This window comes from Rana temporaria, chromosome 5 (genome assembly GCF_905171775.1).
Source record: "Rana temporaria chromosome 5, aRanTem1.1, whole genome shotgun sequence".
Taxonomy (NCBI): domain Eukaryota; kingdom Metazoa; phylum Chordata; class Amphibia; order Anura; family Ranidae; genus Rana; species Rana temporaria.
Window position 1 is genome coordinate 213,511,697 of NC_053493.1, and position 18,640 is coordinate 213,530,336.

The 18,640-nt window shown below is 43.3% G+C and overlaps 1 protein-coding gene across 2 annotated transcripts in view; it reads left to right on the plus strand.

Annotated features, from left to right (window-relative positions):
• RETREG1 (reticulophagy regulator 1) overlaps positions 1 to 18,640 on the plus strand; it is a 143,593-nt gene that overhangs the window by 78,195 nt on the left and 46,758 nt on the right. Inside the window, exon 1 of one of the 2 annotated variants that reach the window (XM_040353538.1) lies at positions 9,969 to 10,178. The exons of the other annotated variant lie outside the window; for it this stretch is intronic. Coding sequence (XP_040209472.1) covers positions 10,144 to 10,178 — 35 coding nt within the window. The 5' untranslated portion in view covers positions 9,969 to 10,143. Of the gene's footprint in view, positions 1 to 9,968; positions 10,179 to 18,640 lie in introns of those variants that run through there. 2 annotated transcript variants of the gene reach the window in all.

An 18,640-nucleotide genomic window follows, 5' to 3' on the forward strand; every position in this document is an offset into this window, starting at 1 on the left:
AGAAAAGAAGCACAGCACAATGTGTGGCATAACATCAATCTGTCAAGATCATACCAGGACATTTGTATTCATGATGACCCAACATAAGTATAATTGCGGTCTATGTAAATATAAATGATAGAATAGAATGATAAAAGTGTGTACATGTAAACTTTCCTGTAGGTATTATTTTTGTATTAAAATTATGTGGAGTGGTAAGAAATTGAAATTGAAAAATTAGGAAAGGGGATGAAGACGTGAGGATGGATGGGTTTCAGAAATGCAATAAGGGGGTATTTCTCCCGTCCTCCTTCTGCTAATTGGAGATCGTCACATCCGTGTCATCAGCCGTCTGTAATAAGGATTTGTTACTCAGAGGTAAAGGGAAACTCGTGGGATAGCAGACAGATTTTTTTTTAAACCAATAAACAAACTCACACTTTCCTTTGAATAAGGTTATTGCTGCACCCTTTATTATTATTATTATTATTATTATTGGCCTAAATAAATAAATTGGTGCTCTTTCACACAGGGCGGACCATTTTCGGGCTCCGCTTTGCTCAGCGGGGTTTGACGGTCGACGCTGAGCCAGCAGATGACAGGTCTGTCTCTGCACACTGTGCAGGGAAAGACCTATCAGAGCACCACTCTCCCCTATGGGGGATCGGATGATGACGGAGCATAGAGTACGTCGTCATCCGATCCGCCAGATGGATGGAAAATAGGGTTTTCCGCCGTCACACTTTGGCGGATCGGAGCGGGTCGGATGTCAGCGGGCATGTCTTCGCTGACATCCGTGGCTCCATAGAGGAGCACAGAGCGCCAGTTCAGGTCCGCCTAAAAAACTGGCAGGCGGACTTGAATGGTCCACACGTGTGAAAGAGCCCTTAGACTTTTTTCCATTTAATACTCGTAAACAGCTCAGCCACTACAAGCTGTATCATGAAAAGAACAGGGGAATCACCCCAAATTTATGTTTTTATATTTGTAATAAATGTTCAAAATATGTAAAAATTGTCCCCCTTAAATAAGGTGACACTGCCACATAATAAATTAGCCCTGACTGAAGGGAGGGAAGGAACACCGCAGCTTGATGCTACTGAGGCGACTGGACCGCTGGGGCTCTGAATCCCCATTTCCTCACAGATCCCCTTTAACTGCCCAGATACAGTGGTCACCTGACCTCTCCAGAAGTCAGGAACCAATGGGAAGCCTTCCCGCATTTTTTAAACCTGAGGGGATACTTGAAACCCCTCTGCCGCAATCCCATGAGGGAAGGAGGGCTTAAAACTGTTTCCTCCCTTTTCCTTTCATTCCAGTAAAACCATATTTTCCGATGTGTCATAAAGCCCTTATTAAATCATTGTTATGCTCGGTGCGGCTGCTTTCTTTTCCTTGCTAGTGATAGGCTTGGGTGTGTTTAAACTAAAATCCAAACCCACGTATGTGAACCCACCAGGGGGCTATCACCTGTAGGGGCCAATCATCTGTGGCAGAGGCTTTCCCTACCCCTGCTGCTGCACATTTACAGGTGGTGTGTTTACATGTGGCTGCTGAAAGCCTTGTGACCGTGCTGTATAGGTGACAGCTTCCTCACAGGCTTGTATAGATGGATTCTGGTTCTGATCCTAACATGCTTGCGCTCATCACTGGTCCCTGCACTACCTGATGATCAGATCAGTCCTAAAATGTTTCATTTCCTAAAGCCAAGTTCTCAGAACCCAGGGTGGTAATATTCTTGAATAGTGTCAATACTTATTTCGATACACTGGCCATGAAATGTAACCAGGCTGTGTGGAAGCTTCATGTTATAATGTGAACCTGTTTATCATGTGGTCTCTGAAGATTGCAGCTAGTTCACATGATACACTGTTAACAGGAATGAGCGAAACAGCTGTTGTGTTTATTCAGGAGACATGCACTGTGTTCCTGTGACAAGCCTCCAGCACAGCTCACCAGACCCAGCAACTAAATCTGTTTAAGTCTTGTCTGGTGGCAAGCTTGTGACATTGATTTAACCCGAATGCCTTCCACAAGCTGGATATCACATTTATACACAAAAAGGCTCCTGATAATGCTGTAAATCCTATATCGGTTCTCAGCTATGCTTGGATCTATTAGTCTTATATGGTATTATAATAGCTATCATATGATAAACACTTTATGTCGGAATAAAGAATGAAATCCTGATTGTAACGGAAATAGCTCTTAAGGATGAATTTCAAAGGTAATTCCCTAAATTTGTAAACTCAGTGTAACCTTGACGAGTAGCGGCATGATGGTCTTTCCTGTGTTATAAAATTCCGTGAACCATGGCAAGTTAGTGTGATAATGCGATAGGAACTTACTGCCATTAAACCAGCATTTCATTTCAAAAGAGACCTACAGTACATTGAAGTTTGATGCCATTTCCTGACTTTGTCTCTAATTGTTGTTACTTTACCCTGTTAACCACTTCAGCCCCGGAAGGATTTACCCTCTTAATGACCAGGCTATTTTTTGCCATACTGACTGACCATTGTAACTAAACAAAATGTATGTCCCTTTTTTCCCCACAAATAGAGCTTTCTTTTGGTGGTATTTGATCACCTCTGCGGTTTTTATTTTTTGCGCTATAAGCAAAAAAAAAAACACAGAAAAAAAATAAACATAAAAACAATATTTTTACTTTCTTCTATAACCTATATCCCCCAAAAATTGTAAAAAAACAAACAAATTTCTTTTTGGGCCAATTTTTATTCTGCTACATGATTTTGGTAAAAAAAAATCCAATAAACGTACATTGATTGGTTTGGGCAAAAGTTATAGCGTCGTCAAACTACGGGATAGATTTATGAACTTTTAATTTATAGCGGGACAAATCTGACCCTAATGTCGCGTACACACGATCGGTTCTTCTGATGAAAACGGTCTGATGGACCGTTTCCATTAGACGAGTTGATCGTGTGTGGGCCCCATCGTTTTTTTATCCATCGGTGAAAAAACTAGGAACTTGTTTTAAAATTATCTGATGGTTAAAAAAACGATAGAAAAAAACGATCGTCTGTGGGCACGTCCATCGGTTAAAAATCCATGCATGCTCACAATTAGGTCAACACATGCTTGGAAGCATTGAACTTCATTTTTCTCAGCACGTCGTTGTTTTTTACATCACCACGTTCTGACACGATCGTTTTTTTAACTGATAGTGTGTAGGCAAGACTGATGAAAGTCAGCTTCATCGGATATCTGATGAAAAAATCCATCAGACCGTTTTCATCGGATGAACCGATCATGTGTACAGGGCATAAGTGACACTTTTTAGAGACCAGTGACACCAATACAGTGATCAATGCTAAAACAATGCACTGATTACTGTATAAATGACACTGGCAGGGAAGGAGTTAACATCAGGGCGATCAAAGGGTAAAATTTGTTCCCTTAGTGTGTTTTCTTACTGTGATCACTAGGAACAGAATATCTCCATGTTGTCCCCTGTCAGAACTGGGATCTGTCTTGTTTACATAGGCAGATCCTCGTTCTGCCTCTCTGTACGCACATCGGCTCCTCCTCCGTGGAGCACCTGCCCACAGTATCTATTGCAGGAATCAACGTACAGGTACGTTGTTTTGCGCAATAGAGTCATCCTGCCACAGTATATATGCGGTCGGCGGTCTTTAAAGCGGAGGTTCACCCGCACATGACCCTTTTTCTCCTTCGCTTCATGCTCGTTTTGTCTAGGGGAATCGGCTAGTTGTTTTAAAATATGATCCGTACTTACCGTTTACGAGATGCATCCTCTCCGTCGCTTCCGGGTATGGGCTGCGGGACTGGGCGTTCCTATTTTGATTGACAGTCTTCCGAGCGGCTTCCGACGGTCGCATCCATCGCGTCACGATTTTCCGAAAGAAGCCGAACGTCAGTGCCCAGGCGCAGTATAGAGCCGCACCAACGTTCGGCTTCTTTCGGCTACTAGTGAAGCGATGGATGCGACCGTCGGAAGCCTCTCGGAAGACTGTCAATCAAGAAGGAACGCCCGCTCCCGAAGACCCATACCCGGAAGCGACGGAGAAGATGCATCTCGAAAACAGTAAGTACGGCTCATATTTTAAAACAACTAGCCGATTCCCCTAGACAAAACGAGCAGGAATCTAATTGGGTGAACTCCCGCTTTAAGTGGTTAAGCAGGCCATGCATTGTGCAATTTTTTTCCTTCAACCACCAAGTTTTGATGGAGGAAACCCTCCCACTGTGCTATCGTACTCTTAACAGTAGGTTTCCCCTGAAGTCGGTCAATAAATCAACTTCATGACAACCTGTCTGCCTATAGATGGATTAAAACTTGGCCGATTCAACAGGATCCATTCAAATTTGTATCCATCAATGACTGGCTTTATCTTCAGTCTTGCACAGCTGTACAGACTTCTCACCTGCAGCCAGATAGAGCCTGCATCATTTTCTTGGCTGGAGAATGTACAGCATGATTTAGTCTTTCCACCCCAGCTTGACTGTCCCTGGCCCACCCCTTCCATTCATTGGATATTAGTTCTTTCAATCACGAAGGCATTAGCGTTACATGTGGGCATTACCACAGCTTATGGTTTTCAGGAAGCTATGTACAGAACCTTCCCACCAACCATGATCTACCCGCATTATGTAGAGAAGCAGAGACCCAGCGATGATGTAATGAAAACAGGTTTTATTTAACCCCTTTCTGACTGCTAGATACGTGTGTCAGAAAAAGTTTGGCCTTTAATGCCCACACGTTGCACATATGCATCTCCATTGTTTAGGTGCTAAGAGTGCGCTTACTGCTCGTTCTCAGCACAGATAGCTCTCGTCCTGGGCTACAGATCGCTAGCCAGTGGGGCCCGTCTTCCGATAATGTGACTAGTGTGACACTAGTCACAGGATCGTCGATCCTTCCCACCCCCTGGCTGTTCTGAACTGTTTAACCACTTGCCGCACAATCATATATATATATATATATATGTGTGATTGTGTTCAAGTGGTTATACCATGGCTGTAGCTGTCAGCCATAACCCCGGTATTAAAATTTTCAGCCAGGGATTCCCTACCCCTGAAAAAGTGATCTGAGTGGCTTTTACAGGCAGCAGAAGGGTCGTCAACCCTTCTCCCTCCGCCCACTGGTGCCTCTCCGGCACTCCAGTGTGATTGGGAAGCCTAGCTGGTTCTGCTGGCTGATTGGGGACCAGAATGTCTTCGATCAGATCTAAGCTCTAGAAGACCGGAAGCGACAAGCATTTTTTCACTTCCAGTTAAGGCAAATGTAAACAGAGCCATTTTATTTTTTGGAAAGCATGAGATCAGTGTTTGTTGTTGTTTTTTTAAATCTCTTGTTTTCAAGGGTAGGGGAGAGATTTCAAGGGACGGTGTAAAAATAAAATTTTTACATTTTAAAATAATATATATATTTTTTTAGGGTTGAAAATATTTTGATTTGAAACAACATGCAAAGGACAAAAGAATGACATCAAGTAGTTAAGTGAGGCAGCGAGTCCACTCAATGGCTATCACCCACAGCTGGACTTGTATCAATCAACAATGGCATATAAACATAAAAGTCCATTGGTAGAAGTCATCAGAGAACACTATAAAAAGGAAATTCAGTTCCGTTGTTCGTATGAGAAGAAAAGAAGTAAGAAAAATAAAAGGACAGAGAAGACCAAAAGAAAAGTAGGAAACAAGAGGAGAGGGAAACGGTGAGAGAAAGAGGGATGGAGAGGAGAATTCTGCTGGGGAATCGGTTGAGTAAAAAGATAGCAAGGAAACAGGAGAATATAATTTCTCTGAGCCCTGACTCAAGGCAGGTGAATCAAGGCAGGTGCTGTTGGAGCTGAGAGCATAGTTGCGAGGGCATCTGATGAGGAGAAGCAGAGCCAAACAGACCGCAATACCTTCTATTTGTCAAAGGTGGTATCTAATGCCAGCATCTCCTCCATTCTCAAAGTATAATCCCATTGAGACAGAGGCGGGGTAGTGGCAGTCTTCCAATATAAAGGAATGAGCTGTTGTGCTGTGGATAGAAAAAAACGTAGAAGGCACCTTTTTTTGTGAAGCAATAGTTCCAGGGAGCAATGAGAGGAGGGCAACCGCCGGGGTTGCTATTAGAGATTCGTCATACATTAAATTATTTAGCTTGAAATGCCTGTGTCCAAAAGGGGTGTATCCCCTTACATTCCCAACAGACATGTAAGTAAGTGCCCGTGCCACAGCACCAGCACGAGGCTGGAGTAGAGGGGAAGATTCGGTGTAACGTTGAAGGATTCCTATACCACCGTGATAGGATCTTATAATTATTTACTTGTGCGTAGCAGGAGATGGAAGACTTATGGGTAAAATGAAATGAGGTCTGCCATTCAGCCCTCGAAAATTCCATTCCCAAATCTGAAGACCACATCTGGTGTAGGGCGGCAGGTGATTATGTGTAAGGGCTTGAATTAAACAGTACAAGCATGAAAGTAGATGTCTGGGGGTACCTGTAGGGAACACAGCCTTTCAAACTCAGTAAGAGGGAGATGTATTTGGAAAGGGAGGAACAATTGTTTTGTGAACGTTGATAGGTGAAGTGTAGTTGATAGGTGAATCGCACATAGCTGCAGCTACAGCTGGGGTTCCCACTCAAGGTCAGATAAATGAGTACGCCTGTGTCCACTCAAAGCATACAGTAGGAATGATCCCAATCCTATACCCTGGGGAAAACCGGGGTTGTCGAATAAGGGCGTCAAAGGAGAAGGAGCCAAGGATAGGACTGAACACAGTACTTTTCTATACCGTAGCCTAAGAGCGGAGAGTGTCAGTGGTGAGGAGGAGGTTAAGTGGGACAAAGCACCATTATATCCCCAGAGAAGTGCACGTAGGTGAACTGGAGCTAAATCCTGTTCAATCATGACAGAAGCCTTCATGGAGGGATGGGGTAACCACTCTAGGATGCGTTCCATAAGAGCAGCTTTATAATAGAGCACCTAATCGGGTAGTCTTGTAGCCCCCTGGAGTTTTGGAAGGGTGAGCATGTTATATTTGACTCTAGATAGGCAATGATTCCAGAGAAATCGGATAGAGAGGTAATGTAAAGAAGTGAAAAAGATTTGGGCACTAAGATGGGTATGGTTTGAAATAGGTACAGCAATTTGGGTAGGGTATTAATGCATCCAAAACAAGGTAAAGAGGAGGTGGTTTAGGGAAAATAGATTGGACAAATTGGCAGGGATCGCAACCCCCAGGCAGGAGATGCCCTTTGTTTGCCACTGAAAGGAATAGTTTGAGAGTAGCGAGGACATCGTGAAGACGGGTAAAGACACATTAAGGGCCTTTGTTTGGGATGTGTTTATTTTAAAGTTGCTGAATGAGCCAAAGCGTCTGAAGTCATAGAAAAGTGAGGGTAGGGATGTGTGGGGTTGTTGGACGTAGACCATAAGATCGTCCGCATATAGAGATATTTTATGATGCAAGGGGGGTGTTTGGATACCTTGAATCGAAGAATTTTGGCAAATGGCATTTGCTAGATGATCAACAACTAAAACAAATAAAAGAGGGGAGAGTGGACTTCCCTGTCGAATGCTGTTCGAGATACCAAACGGTTCAGAGGAGGTTCCATTCACGAGGACAGAGGCGGAGGGTTGAGAATACAAGGACTTCACCTTAGAAATGAAAGGTGCACCCAGACCTATTTGTTCCAGAGATAGCCTTTTCGGCATTGAAAAAGACAGAAGATAGGCTTTCAGGTTATGGCTTGGGATAAAGGAGATGAGCTGGATCGTTTTAGTCGTGTTGTCCCTTGCCTCGCGACTCGGGACAAAACCAGCCTAATCCCTGTGAATAACTCCAGGTAATAGAGGAGATAAGCGATTGGCAAGGACCTTTGCAAAGAGTTTGAGATCTATTTTTAAAGCGGTTCTCCACCCTAAAGTGAAGTCCCGCTGATCGGAACCCTCCCCCCCTCCGGTGTCACATTTGACACCTTTCAGGGGGGAGGGGGGTGCAGATACCTGTCTAAAGACAGGTATTTGCACCCACTTCCGGCCCGGCATTCACGGGCAAAAGACGGGCATTCCGTCACATCCCGTCGCCCCCCCCCCCCCCCCGTTGTGTGCTGGGAAAACTCGGCTCCCAGCACACTGCGGGAGCCAATCGGCGGGTGCGGCGCGACTCGCGCATGCGCCGTAGGGAACCGGGCAGTGAAGCCGCAGCGCTTCACTTCCTGGTTCCCTCAGCGTGGATGGCGGGGGGAGCAGCAGGGTGACGAGCGATCGCTCGTGCTCTGCTGCGGACGGCGCTGGACTCCAGGACAGGTAAGTGTCCTTATATTAAAAGTCAGCAGCTGCAGTATTTGTAGCTGCTGGCTTTTAATATTTTTTTTGGGGTGGAACATCTGCTTTAATAAGGATATTGGGCGATAACTACTGCATTGCGAAGGGTCCCTACCAGGTTTCAAAAGAATAGATATGTTCGCCAACAAAAGCCCTCTAGAGTGGAGAGTGGAATCATCTATAGCGTTAAACGCCTGAGTTGTGAGTGATGTTAGTAGAGGCGCAAAGGTTTTATAAAAACCGAGGCGTGAACCCGTCTGGGCCAGGACATTTACCAAACTTCAAACCCTTGATAGCGCCCAAAAATTCAGGCTCTGCTAAGGGTTTGTCCAGGTCTACGGAGTCCTGGGAGTCAATTTTGGGCAAAGCCGTCTCGGTGATATAAGCCTGCCTATCATCTTGAGGGGTGGAGTTGGAGTTGTTGGAGGTGCCGGGCATTAGGTTATAGACTGAGAATAGTAGTGTCTAAAAGAGGAGGAAATGCCCTTAGTGTGAAAGGTTTTGTCCTGGTTAGGTGATGAACGGGATAGTGTGATGGAAGGGTCTGGGATGAAGAATCTGCGCTAAGTGTTGGCCAAAGAGTAGAGGTAGTTACGGCCCTATCATGTGCAAAATAAGGAATGGAAGTCCAGGAGTTGGAGCAGATCGCGGCGGGCATTAACTAACTTGACATAGGTAAATGGTCCTAAATCTCGTTTGAGTGATTCAAACTCTGAAATGGCAGTTGACAAGCGGCGGATTTCATCCGCTCTGATCCTCTTCAGGCAGGAGCAATGTTTAATAAGAATTCCCCAAACCATGCATTCTAGCGCTTCCCACTGTATAAGGGGAGTAGTAGTGTCTGAGTGTCTCTGCTACACAAACCGAGTCATATATATAATATTTTTATTTTTTTTAGTACCCACGTCCTCCATGCTAGCCCACAGAGGTGAACGCATATGTATCGTAGTTTGTCGCAATTCCATGAATGTGTGCAATTTTAAAGCGTGACATGTTGGGTATTTATTTACTCGGCTTAATATCATCTTTTATACTGTAGGACAAAACATTGGGTTATATGTTGTGTTTTTTTGGCATTTAAGAGTGTATGTTTCCCCCCAAAAAATTGCATTTTAAAAACCGCTGTGCAAATAAATAGCCTGTGATATAAAAAATTGCAACGACCAACATTTTCGCTAGGGCCTCTTTGAGCGAGGACAGCTTCCCCCGCTCGCCTCTGCCCTCCCACCAGCAGACAAATGCTCTGCAGGAGGGATTTCCTGGTCAGCATCATCTGTGTTGATGGGAGAATTGTGCAAATTTCTTTCTGGCAACCCATTGTTGCAGGAAAGAAAATCGCACCATCTATGGTCTGCCTGTTTTTAGCATTTTTACCAGTACTATGTGTTTTTTTTTTTTGTTTTGTTTTTCTTGTTATGATGAATAGGTTGAAGATGATGATGATTATTATTACATTTTTGCTATTTTGTCAAATCTATTTACAAGTTAGGTAGCCACTATTTGAAAATCCTTAATACCTAAGGAGTTAAATATTAGATTTAAATGCAGATTCTTAGGAAGAGTGTCTTTGTATAGGTGTAGCACAGACACTAACAGAGAGGTGACGGCGAGAAGCAGCACAGCCCAGGGGACCTGAGTCGGTGAGATCCCAGCCAGGACTATTTATAACAACCAATTAGAGGCATCTCCCAGCCAGCTTCATTCAAGACAAACTGACACACAGGAGGTTTGTAAACACAAACGTTCCCAGCACTGGGCTTACACAACTGAGTAGCACTGAAGGTTACGTTCTACAGAACCATTCGGGATCTGGATTACACTTACTGGCAAAAACGTCTGTGGAAAGAAGGCAGAAATGCCTGAAAGAGAAGACTTTGAACTAAACGAAAGGTAACAAGCTGATCTTTATTTTTCTTCGCAGGTGAAGGCACAACAAGGAAGAAAACACACAAGGACATTGTTCTTTTAATAACATGTTCTCTACCAGGGTGCAATTTACTGATAGCGCATACGGGTTTAGGAACATAGCAGATCAGCTACCAAAGAAGAAAACTGACAAGATATTTTATAAACATTTGTGCTGACTTGATAACTCTTTCATAAAACATAAGTTTGAAGTGGACGAAGATCACACCAGCTGACCTGATGATCTACAGTCACTACATAAAAACGCATCAGGGGGAAGTCTGGAGCAGACAGAATCTGGAGCAGATGTACATGGCAACCAATCCGCTTCTAGCTTCAGATTGATCAGTTAAAGTGATTGTAAACAATCACCTTGGAAAACACCCATTCAGTTTAAAATGGAAATGAAAGACAAAACATTTGTGTATGGATATAAAAAAAATATATATTTTCCTGTTTTTAAAAGTGATCACATTCAAAGATGCATAGAGAGATGGGGGGAGGAGAAGCTTCAGCACACTGAGCTTGCCAGCGAATAGCTGTGCGGGGGGGGGGGGATGTCAGGACAATTCTGATCATTGTAGGAGAGCAGGCTGAGTTCCCAGGGGGGTGTCAGGGCAAGTATGATCATTGTAGGATAGCATGCTGAGTTCCCAGGGGGGTGTCAGGACAATTCTGATCATTGTAGGAGAGTAGACTGAGTTCCCAGGGGGGTGTCAGGACAATTCTGATCATTGTAGGAGAGCAGGCTGAGTTCCCAGGGGGGTGTCAGGACAATTCTGATCATTGTAGGAGAGCAGGCTGAGTTCCCAGGGGGGTGTCGGGACAATTCTGATCATTGTAGGAGAGCAGGCTGAGTTCCCAGGGGGGTGTCAGGGCAAGTATGATCATTGTAGGAGAGCATGCCGAGTTCCCAGGGGGGTGTCACGGCAAGTATCATCATTGTAAGAGAGCAGGCTGAGTTCCCAGGGGGGTGTCAGGGCAAGTCTGATCATTGTAGGAAAGCAGGCTGAGTTTCCAGCACAGCCAGACAACTGACCACGTTGAGGGATTTCACACAAAGGAAGCCATACAAAGAGAACAGGATATTATTATTTTTTTCTACAAGTACCTGGCACATATGAGGAATATGAAATGTTGGGTTTACAAACGCTTTAAAGCGGGAGTTCACCCAAAAATCAACTTTCTGCAGTTAGATCCAGCATACTGCTGACATCTGCAGTATGCTGGTCTTTTTTTATTTTATTTTGGTACTTATTGTTATAGCAGTATTTCTTCTATGGCTCCGAGCGGGGAATCCTTCAGGGAATGGGCGTTCCCGAAGGCAAGCAAGTTGATTGGCGGCCTTCGATAGCGCGTCACGGCTTCCGAAAACAGCCGAGGTGACACTTGGCTGTTTACGGCGCCTGCGCCTGCCGTGTAGAGCTGACTGCGCAGGCGCCGTAAATTGCCGAGCGTCACTCGTGTATCTTCGGAAGCCGTGACGCGCTATCGAAGGCTGTCAATCAACTTGCTTGTCTTGAAGGGAACGCCTATACCAGGAAGTAATCCCCGCTCGGAGGCATAGAAGAATTACTGCTAAAACGATAAGTACCAAAAAAAAAGACCAGCATACTGCAGATGTCAGCAGTATGCTGGATCTAACTGCAGAAAGTTGATTTTTGGGTGAACTCCCTCTTTAAGCTTAAAAAATGAAAGTTAGAAGCTGGTTGGTTCCCAAGCACATCTGCTCCAGATTCTGTCTGCTCCAGTCTTAGTAAACTCCTTTTGTTAAGTTATATAGTATAACAAAAAAGAATAGTGTGCAGAAATTGCCAAATATCTTAGTGTAGTCTACAAATTGGAGTATATACTTTTGTTTACTTAATGTTAACTGATATTGATGTTTTTACTTTATTACCAAAAGTATCAGGACGCCTTCCTTTACACGCACATGAACTTTAATGGCATCCCTGTCTTATGCTGGCCATACACTATACGAAAAATCGTCCAAAATTCGGCCATTTAGACAGCTTGTTCGTTTTATCGGACATTTAATGGGCACAAAGTCGATAATCGTTGGGACGTTTTTAAGCTGAAAAACGAAGGACAAGTTTGGAAATGTTCTGCCGAACGAACGATAAATTGAAAGGTTAATGTGTTTCCCATCCGAACTGTCTTCACAAGGTACAATTTTTACGCCCGGATGTTCGTTTTTGGAAAATGGGTTTGGCCGATTTTTCGTATAGTGTATGGCCAGCATTAGTCCGTAGGGTTCAATATTGAGTTGACCCACTCTTTGCATCTTCAACTCTTCTGGGAAGGCTGGCCACGAGGTTTAGGAGTGTGTCTATGGGAATGTTTGACCATTCCTCCAGAAGCGCATTTGTCAGGCACTGATGTGGACGAGAAGGCCTGGTTCACAGTCTCTGCTTTAATTCATCCCAAAGGTGTTCTATCGGGTTGAGGTAAGGATTCTGTGCAGACCAGTCAGGTTCCTTCACCCCAAACTCACTCATCCATGTCTTTATGGACCTTGCTTTGTGTGGACTGGTGGACAGTCATGTTGAAGCAGGAAGGGGCCATCACCAAACTGTTCCCACAAAGTTGGGAGCATGAGATTGTCCAAAATGTCTTGGCATGCTGATGCCTTAAGAGTTCCCTTCACTGGAACTAAGGAGCCAAGCCCAACTGCTGAAAAACAACCCCAAACCTTAATCCCTACTCCACTAAATGATTTGGACCAGTGCACAAAGCATGGTTCATAAAGACATGGGTGAGTGAGTTTGGGGTGGAGGAACTCGACTGGCCTCACTAATATGCTTCTGGGAGAATGGTCAAACATTCCCATAGACACACGCCTAAACCTTGTGGACAGCCTTCCCAGAACAGTTGAAACTGTTATAGCTGCAATGGGTGGGCCATCTCCATACTAAACATTACGGACTAAGACTGGGATGCTATTAGAGTTCATGTGTGTGTGAAGGCGGGCGTCCCAATACTTTTGGTAATTTAGTGTATATTTATTAAGTCAGTGGAAAGAAGATGATTTACTCACACACATATAAATTATACATTGATCAGACATACCATTATGACCACTGACAAGTAACATGAATAAGTTTGATCATCTCATTACAAAGGCACATGAAAGTTGTTGGGATATATTGGGTAGCAGGAGAACATGTTCTCCCAGACAATGATGTGTTGAAAGCAGAAAAAAAATGGGCAAGCATAAGGATTTGAGTGACTCTGATAAGGGACAAATTGTAATTGGCAAGATGACTGGGCTAGAGCAACTCCCAAATTTTTGCTCTGGTGGGATGTTTCCGGTCTCCAGTGGTTGGGACCTGCCAAAAGTGGTCCAAGGAAGGTAACCAGAGAACTGGCGATGGGGTTATGGGAGGCCAAGGCTCATTGATTCACATGGTCAGGAAGGGCTGGCCTACCTTCTCCGATCCAATACAAGAGCTGCTGTAGCTCAGATTGCTAAAAAGGTTAATGCTGGTTGCGATAGAAAGGTATCAGAACACACATTGCTTCGTTGCGTAGCTACAGACTGGTCAGAGTGCCCATTCTGGGTCATGTCCACAGCCAGAAGCACTTACAATGGACATGTGAGCATCAGAACTAGAAAAGGGGGCAATGGAAGAAGGTATCTTTGAGCCCTCCAAATTCTCCAGATCTTAATCCAATTGAGTATCTGTGGGATGTGCTGGTAAAACAAGTCTGATCCATGAAGGACCCACCTCATAACTTACAGGACTTAAAGGATCTGCTACTGATGGCTTGGTTCCAGATACCAAACCATACCTTCAAAGGTCTAGTGGAGTCCATGCCTAAACAGGGCAGGGCTGTTTTTGGCAGCAAAAGGGGACTTATTAAATATTAGGTGGGTGGTCATTATGTTAGGTCTGAGCATTGTATAATCAAAACAAAAGGTTGAAATATTCCTATATTTTTATTGAAATTATCAATCAGTCCAGTAGTATGGTGATTGTATGATGCTTGCAAGGTTCTGGCCATGCTACTGGATTAATCAATGTTTTCAATAAAGACATAGGAGTACAGCAACCTTTTTCTTTTCTGTATATGTTTTAGGATTGTTGGAGCTGCTTTCAGTTGAGTGTATATTACCACACCAGATAATGTTGGCACTAAAATAAATTTGATATGAATTTGTTATATATGTGAAAAATATTTTTATATGCATGGTTTCAGCAAATGCTAACAAGTATATTTCATAAAACTGCAGGCAAGGAAGTGGGGTGTTGCTTAAAGGGGTTCTAAGGCCGCGTACACACGGTCGGTCCATCTGATGAGAACGTTTCAAAGGACCGTTGTCATCGGTTAACCCGATGAAGCTGACTGATAGTCTGATGTGCCTACACACCATCAATTAAAAAAACAATCGAGTCCAACGTGGTGACGTAAAACACAACAACGTGCAGAGAAAAATGAAGTTCAATGCTTCCAAGCATGCGTCGACGTTTTTAACTGATGCTTTTGCATACTAACCGTCGGTTTTGACCTATCGGTTAGGCGTCCAGCGGTTCAATTTTAAAGCAAGTTCTAAAAATTTTGACCGAAGGATAACTGACCGATGGGGCCTACATGATCGGTTTGGACTGATGAAAGGGTCCTTCAGTCCGTTTTCATCAGTTTTGAACCAACCGTGTGTACAAGGCTTTAAGGTTTTTTTTTTTTGTTTTTAAATACCAAACATGTCATACTTTCCTCCTCTGTGCAAAGGTTTTCCTACTCTTCTGGGGTCCCTTAGCGGCACTCCTGGCTTATCCTCTTCTCTAGTGCCCCCAAGGGAGAGTCACTTTCCATGGGGGCACTTGTGCGGGTGCGCTCCAGAGTCCTGCTGCTGCACACCGTATGAAGAACAAACTACTTCAGTGATTGCCAGCTTCCCCCGCGGTCGTTTGGATATCACATATGGACACTTGCATTGAGCCAAACTTAATATATATAAAAAAAATATTCCTAGAGTTCAGGGTTAAAGAGTTTGCATACTTGAGATAATTGAATACCTCATATTTTCTGATATATTATACTGTACATGTTCAGGTGGCTACTTAGAACTTGAACATTTATGAGCAGCTGTGTGCCAGTTGAAAACAGATCTAGCTGGGGTTTGCTGGTGCCTGGCCACCTGCAAGTATTCCCATAGTGGCTGAACAGCACACAGTAATTTATAATGTATCACCATGTGTCAGCCAACCCAGATGACAAAGAAATGTCATCGACCTAATTAGTAGTGGCACCCTTCCTGTAAGCAGCTGTCTTTTTGAATAGGTCTGCTTGATCTTTTCCTCTGGATCAGTGGTGTACAAAGTATCCATATGGCAGGTTAGGAATGGTGAGAGGCTAAAGGAGTTGAGGTTGCCATACATGTATCCATATTATTATCCCAAAGAAACAAAAGATTTCTCAGCTCACTTACCAGCCAGCCTGCAAAACAACCAAACCGACCCTATCCAACAGTTACGTTAAAAACAGAGGGCTTTGTTTGCACACATTTGAAAATATATGCGTATGCCGCAGTGCCTACGTCAGGGGACCCCTGTATAAACTGCAGTCCTAACTCTAAATCTCCAGAGCCTCCATAGTAGGAGCACATATAAAAATGGATAAATTAAAGGCAGGTATGCCTGGAGGGAGCCCACCCCTCCATAAAGGCACAAGGACACTTGTGATGCCCAGCAAAAGCACAGTGGCAGCGAAGGCATTCTATGTTTCCCTGCACCCAATTCAACCAATTGTACAAAAAAGTGGCAACCATCCCATCCTATAACGGGCCTTTGCACAAAGGTGGATCTTTTGTTTGTTTGTCATGTGCATTGCCTTTCCATGTGCTCCTTGCTGCAAAGGCCAGTTATACGTTAAGGTTTTTGCCATGTTTATGTACAGTTGATCCATATCATTATTCAATTATAAAATTGAATACGAATCATAAACCGCAGACTCTGCATTCGATCAATTTAGTGAGCTTTTGGTGAGTTTCAACATTGGCAAGGTGACCGGCCACAGCAGAATTTTATCGACCACTTCTGATTGATAAAACAAATACCTGCATGTGTATCTGACAAGCAACCATAATACAGATCAATTAAATTATAATTTTCAATAGATTTTTTCTGATAGATTGTATTTTCATTGGATACCATATGTCTTGCATCATCCAATATTAAATTGACACACGTATGGTCACCCATACGAAGAGCATGGTGCATACAGATAGACTCATGAGAGTCAGCAGTCAGACATGTAAACACACTGCTTTGTGTGATCTTTGAAGAGGCTGGACGATGTTTTCTTTTCTTGAGGCATGTTAAAGCGGAGCTCCACCCTGAAAAAAAAAAAAAAAATCCAAAATGCTGCTGCAAAAACATTTTTTTTTTTATACATGCCAACAGTGCCCATTGCTAGGCAGATCGTCCTAATCTGCCACTTCCTAATCCGCGGTCTATCTTCTTTCTTCTCCTCCTCATGCTGCCTCCTGGGGAATGGGGGAGCGGTGTCTTTTGGGACCTGGTGTGTGTCCCAGGAGACGTCACTCATTCACGTAGTGCCGCGCGGCTTGCGCATGCGCAGTAGGGAATCGAGCGGTGAAGCCGCAACGCTTCACTTACTGATTCCCTCACCGATGATGGCGGCGGGGCAGCCGAGACCCGAGCAATTGCTTGGCTTCGGCTGCCGTCATCGCGGGCACCCTGGACAGGTAACTGTCCTTATTAAAAGTCAGCAGCTACAGTGTTATGAGCTGCTGACTTTAATTCTTTTTTTTTTTTTTTTTTTTTTTTTTTTTAACCAGACCTCCGCTTTAAGCTGTATGATTTATATAACTGGCCTACAATCATTTGAAAGATTTTGTTTCAAACACAATCATGACTAGTCAGACGTACAATAATGCTAATCAGGTCTAACTGCTACTGTATTATTTCCCAGAATCCCTGTTGATTGTATTAATCAACAGGGAATATATAGCTTTACTGTATAGAACATATATACAATTCACATAAACACCCCCAAAAAAATCACATTCAACTTTACTATTATATAGTGCTGATGTATGCTGCCCAGAGAGCATTTAACTATTTTTATCTCTGCACCAAAGGAGCTGTAATACACTCAGTCAGTCACCCATATTTTTATTTATTTTTATTGAATGAATGCCGAAAATGTACATTCACATCAGTCACTGCTCTTAGGGAGCTTACAATCTAAGGTCCTACCTAAGAGGTATGCATTATTACTAGGGCCAGTTTAGACAGGGACCCACAAGCATTTGGAGCCATGGGAGGAAATCCATGCAAGCACAGAGAGAACATGAAAACTCCATGTAGATAGTGTCCCAGTGGGACAATGACCCGAGTGCTATAAGACAGAATCCACTATCCACTAAGCCACTATGCTGTATAAACAACATACTGACCCATTCATTATGGTGCTGAACACACAGCCAGCATGTGATTCTCTCCATGTCAGACCACAAAGCTCAACTTGAGAAATAATCCAATGGCAAGCGCTGATCAGAGATCTATACTGTGAATGGAGTACTAAGTGTGTTTTGCTGATCAGTAATAAGAGACAACTACTAGTTGTGAGTGAGGTGGCATGAGGAGAGTGAGTCACACCTATTGCACAAGTGGTGATTGGAAGTGAACTACAGTCAACAATTGATGTACTTTTTATTAATATTGGATGGAAATTGATTGCTTTTTCCTATATTTTATGCACTTCTATTACTGGGAAGTGGTGGCTCCTTTCAACTTCCCTATTAGGTTAAGCATGGCTGGAGTAATTTTAGATATTTACTTTATATAAGAACTAGCTGAATACCCGGCGTTGCCCGGTCTTCCTATCTTAACCTTTTGGGGAGGAAAATCATAGTAATATAAATATACCCATCTTTTATATAAGGGTGTAGGTAAGGGTTAATTTAACTGTCATATATTTTTATTTGGCATATAAGTAATATGTGTACCAGGTATTATTGAAATATCTCCAGGCGTACAGAAGTTATGTGGGAACATACATTTCCCATTGATTTGCATGGGACTTTAAACAAAAACCCCGACCCTCACCAATGGTGGTAGTTAAGGGATAAATGAACTATCCTATAGTTTAAGTGGACATATAAGTAACATGTGACCAAGTGTTATCGAAATATGTACAGCCGTTTGGAAGTTATGAAGTAACATGTATTTCCCATAGAGTTGAATGGGACTTTAAAGAAAAACCCCGACCATGGCAAATGGGGGTGGGTAAGGGTTAAACCACCTATCCTATGTTTGTTGCTGACATATAAGTAACATGTGTGCCAAGTTTCATGTTAATATCTTTAGCCGTTTGGACGTGATGCTGGAACATACATACATACACACGTTGAGTTTTATATATATAGATTATTTTTACAGTTAAAAGCAAATGTAATAAACAAGAAGACAGGTAATCTA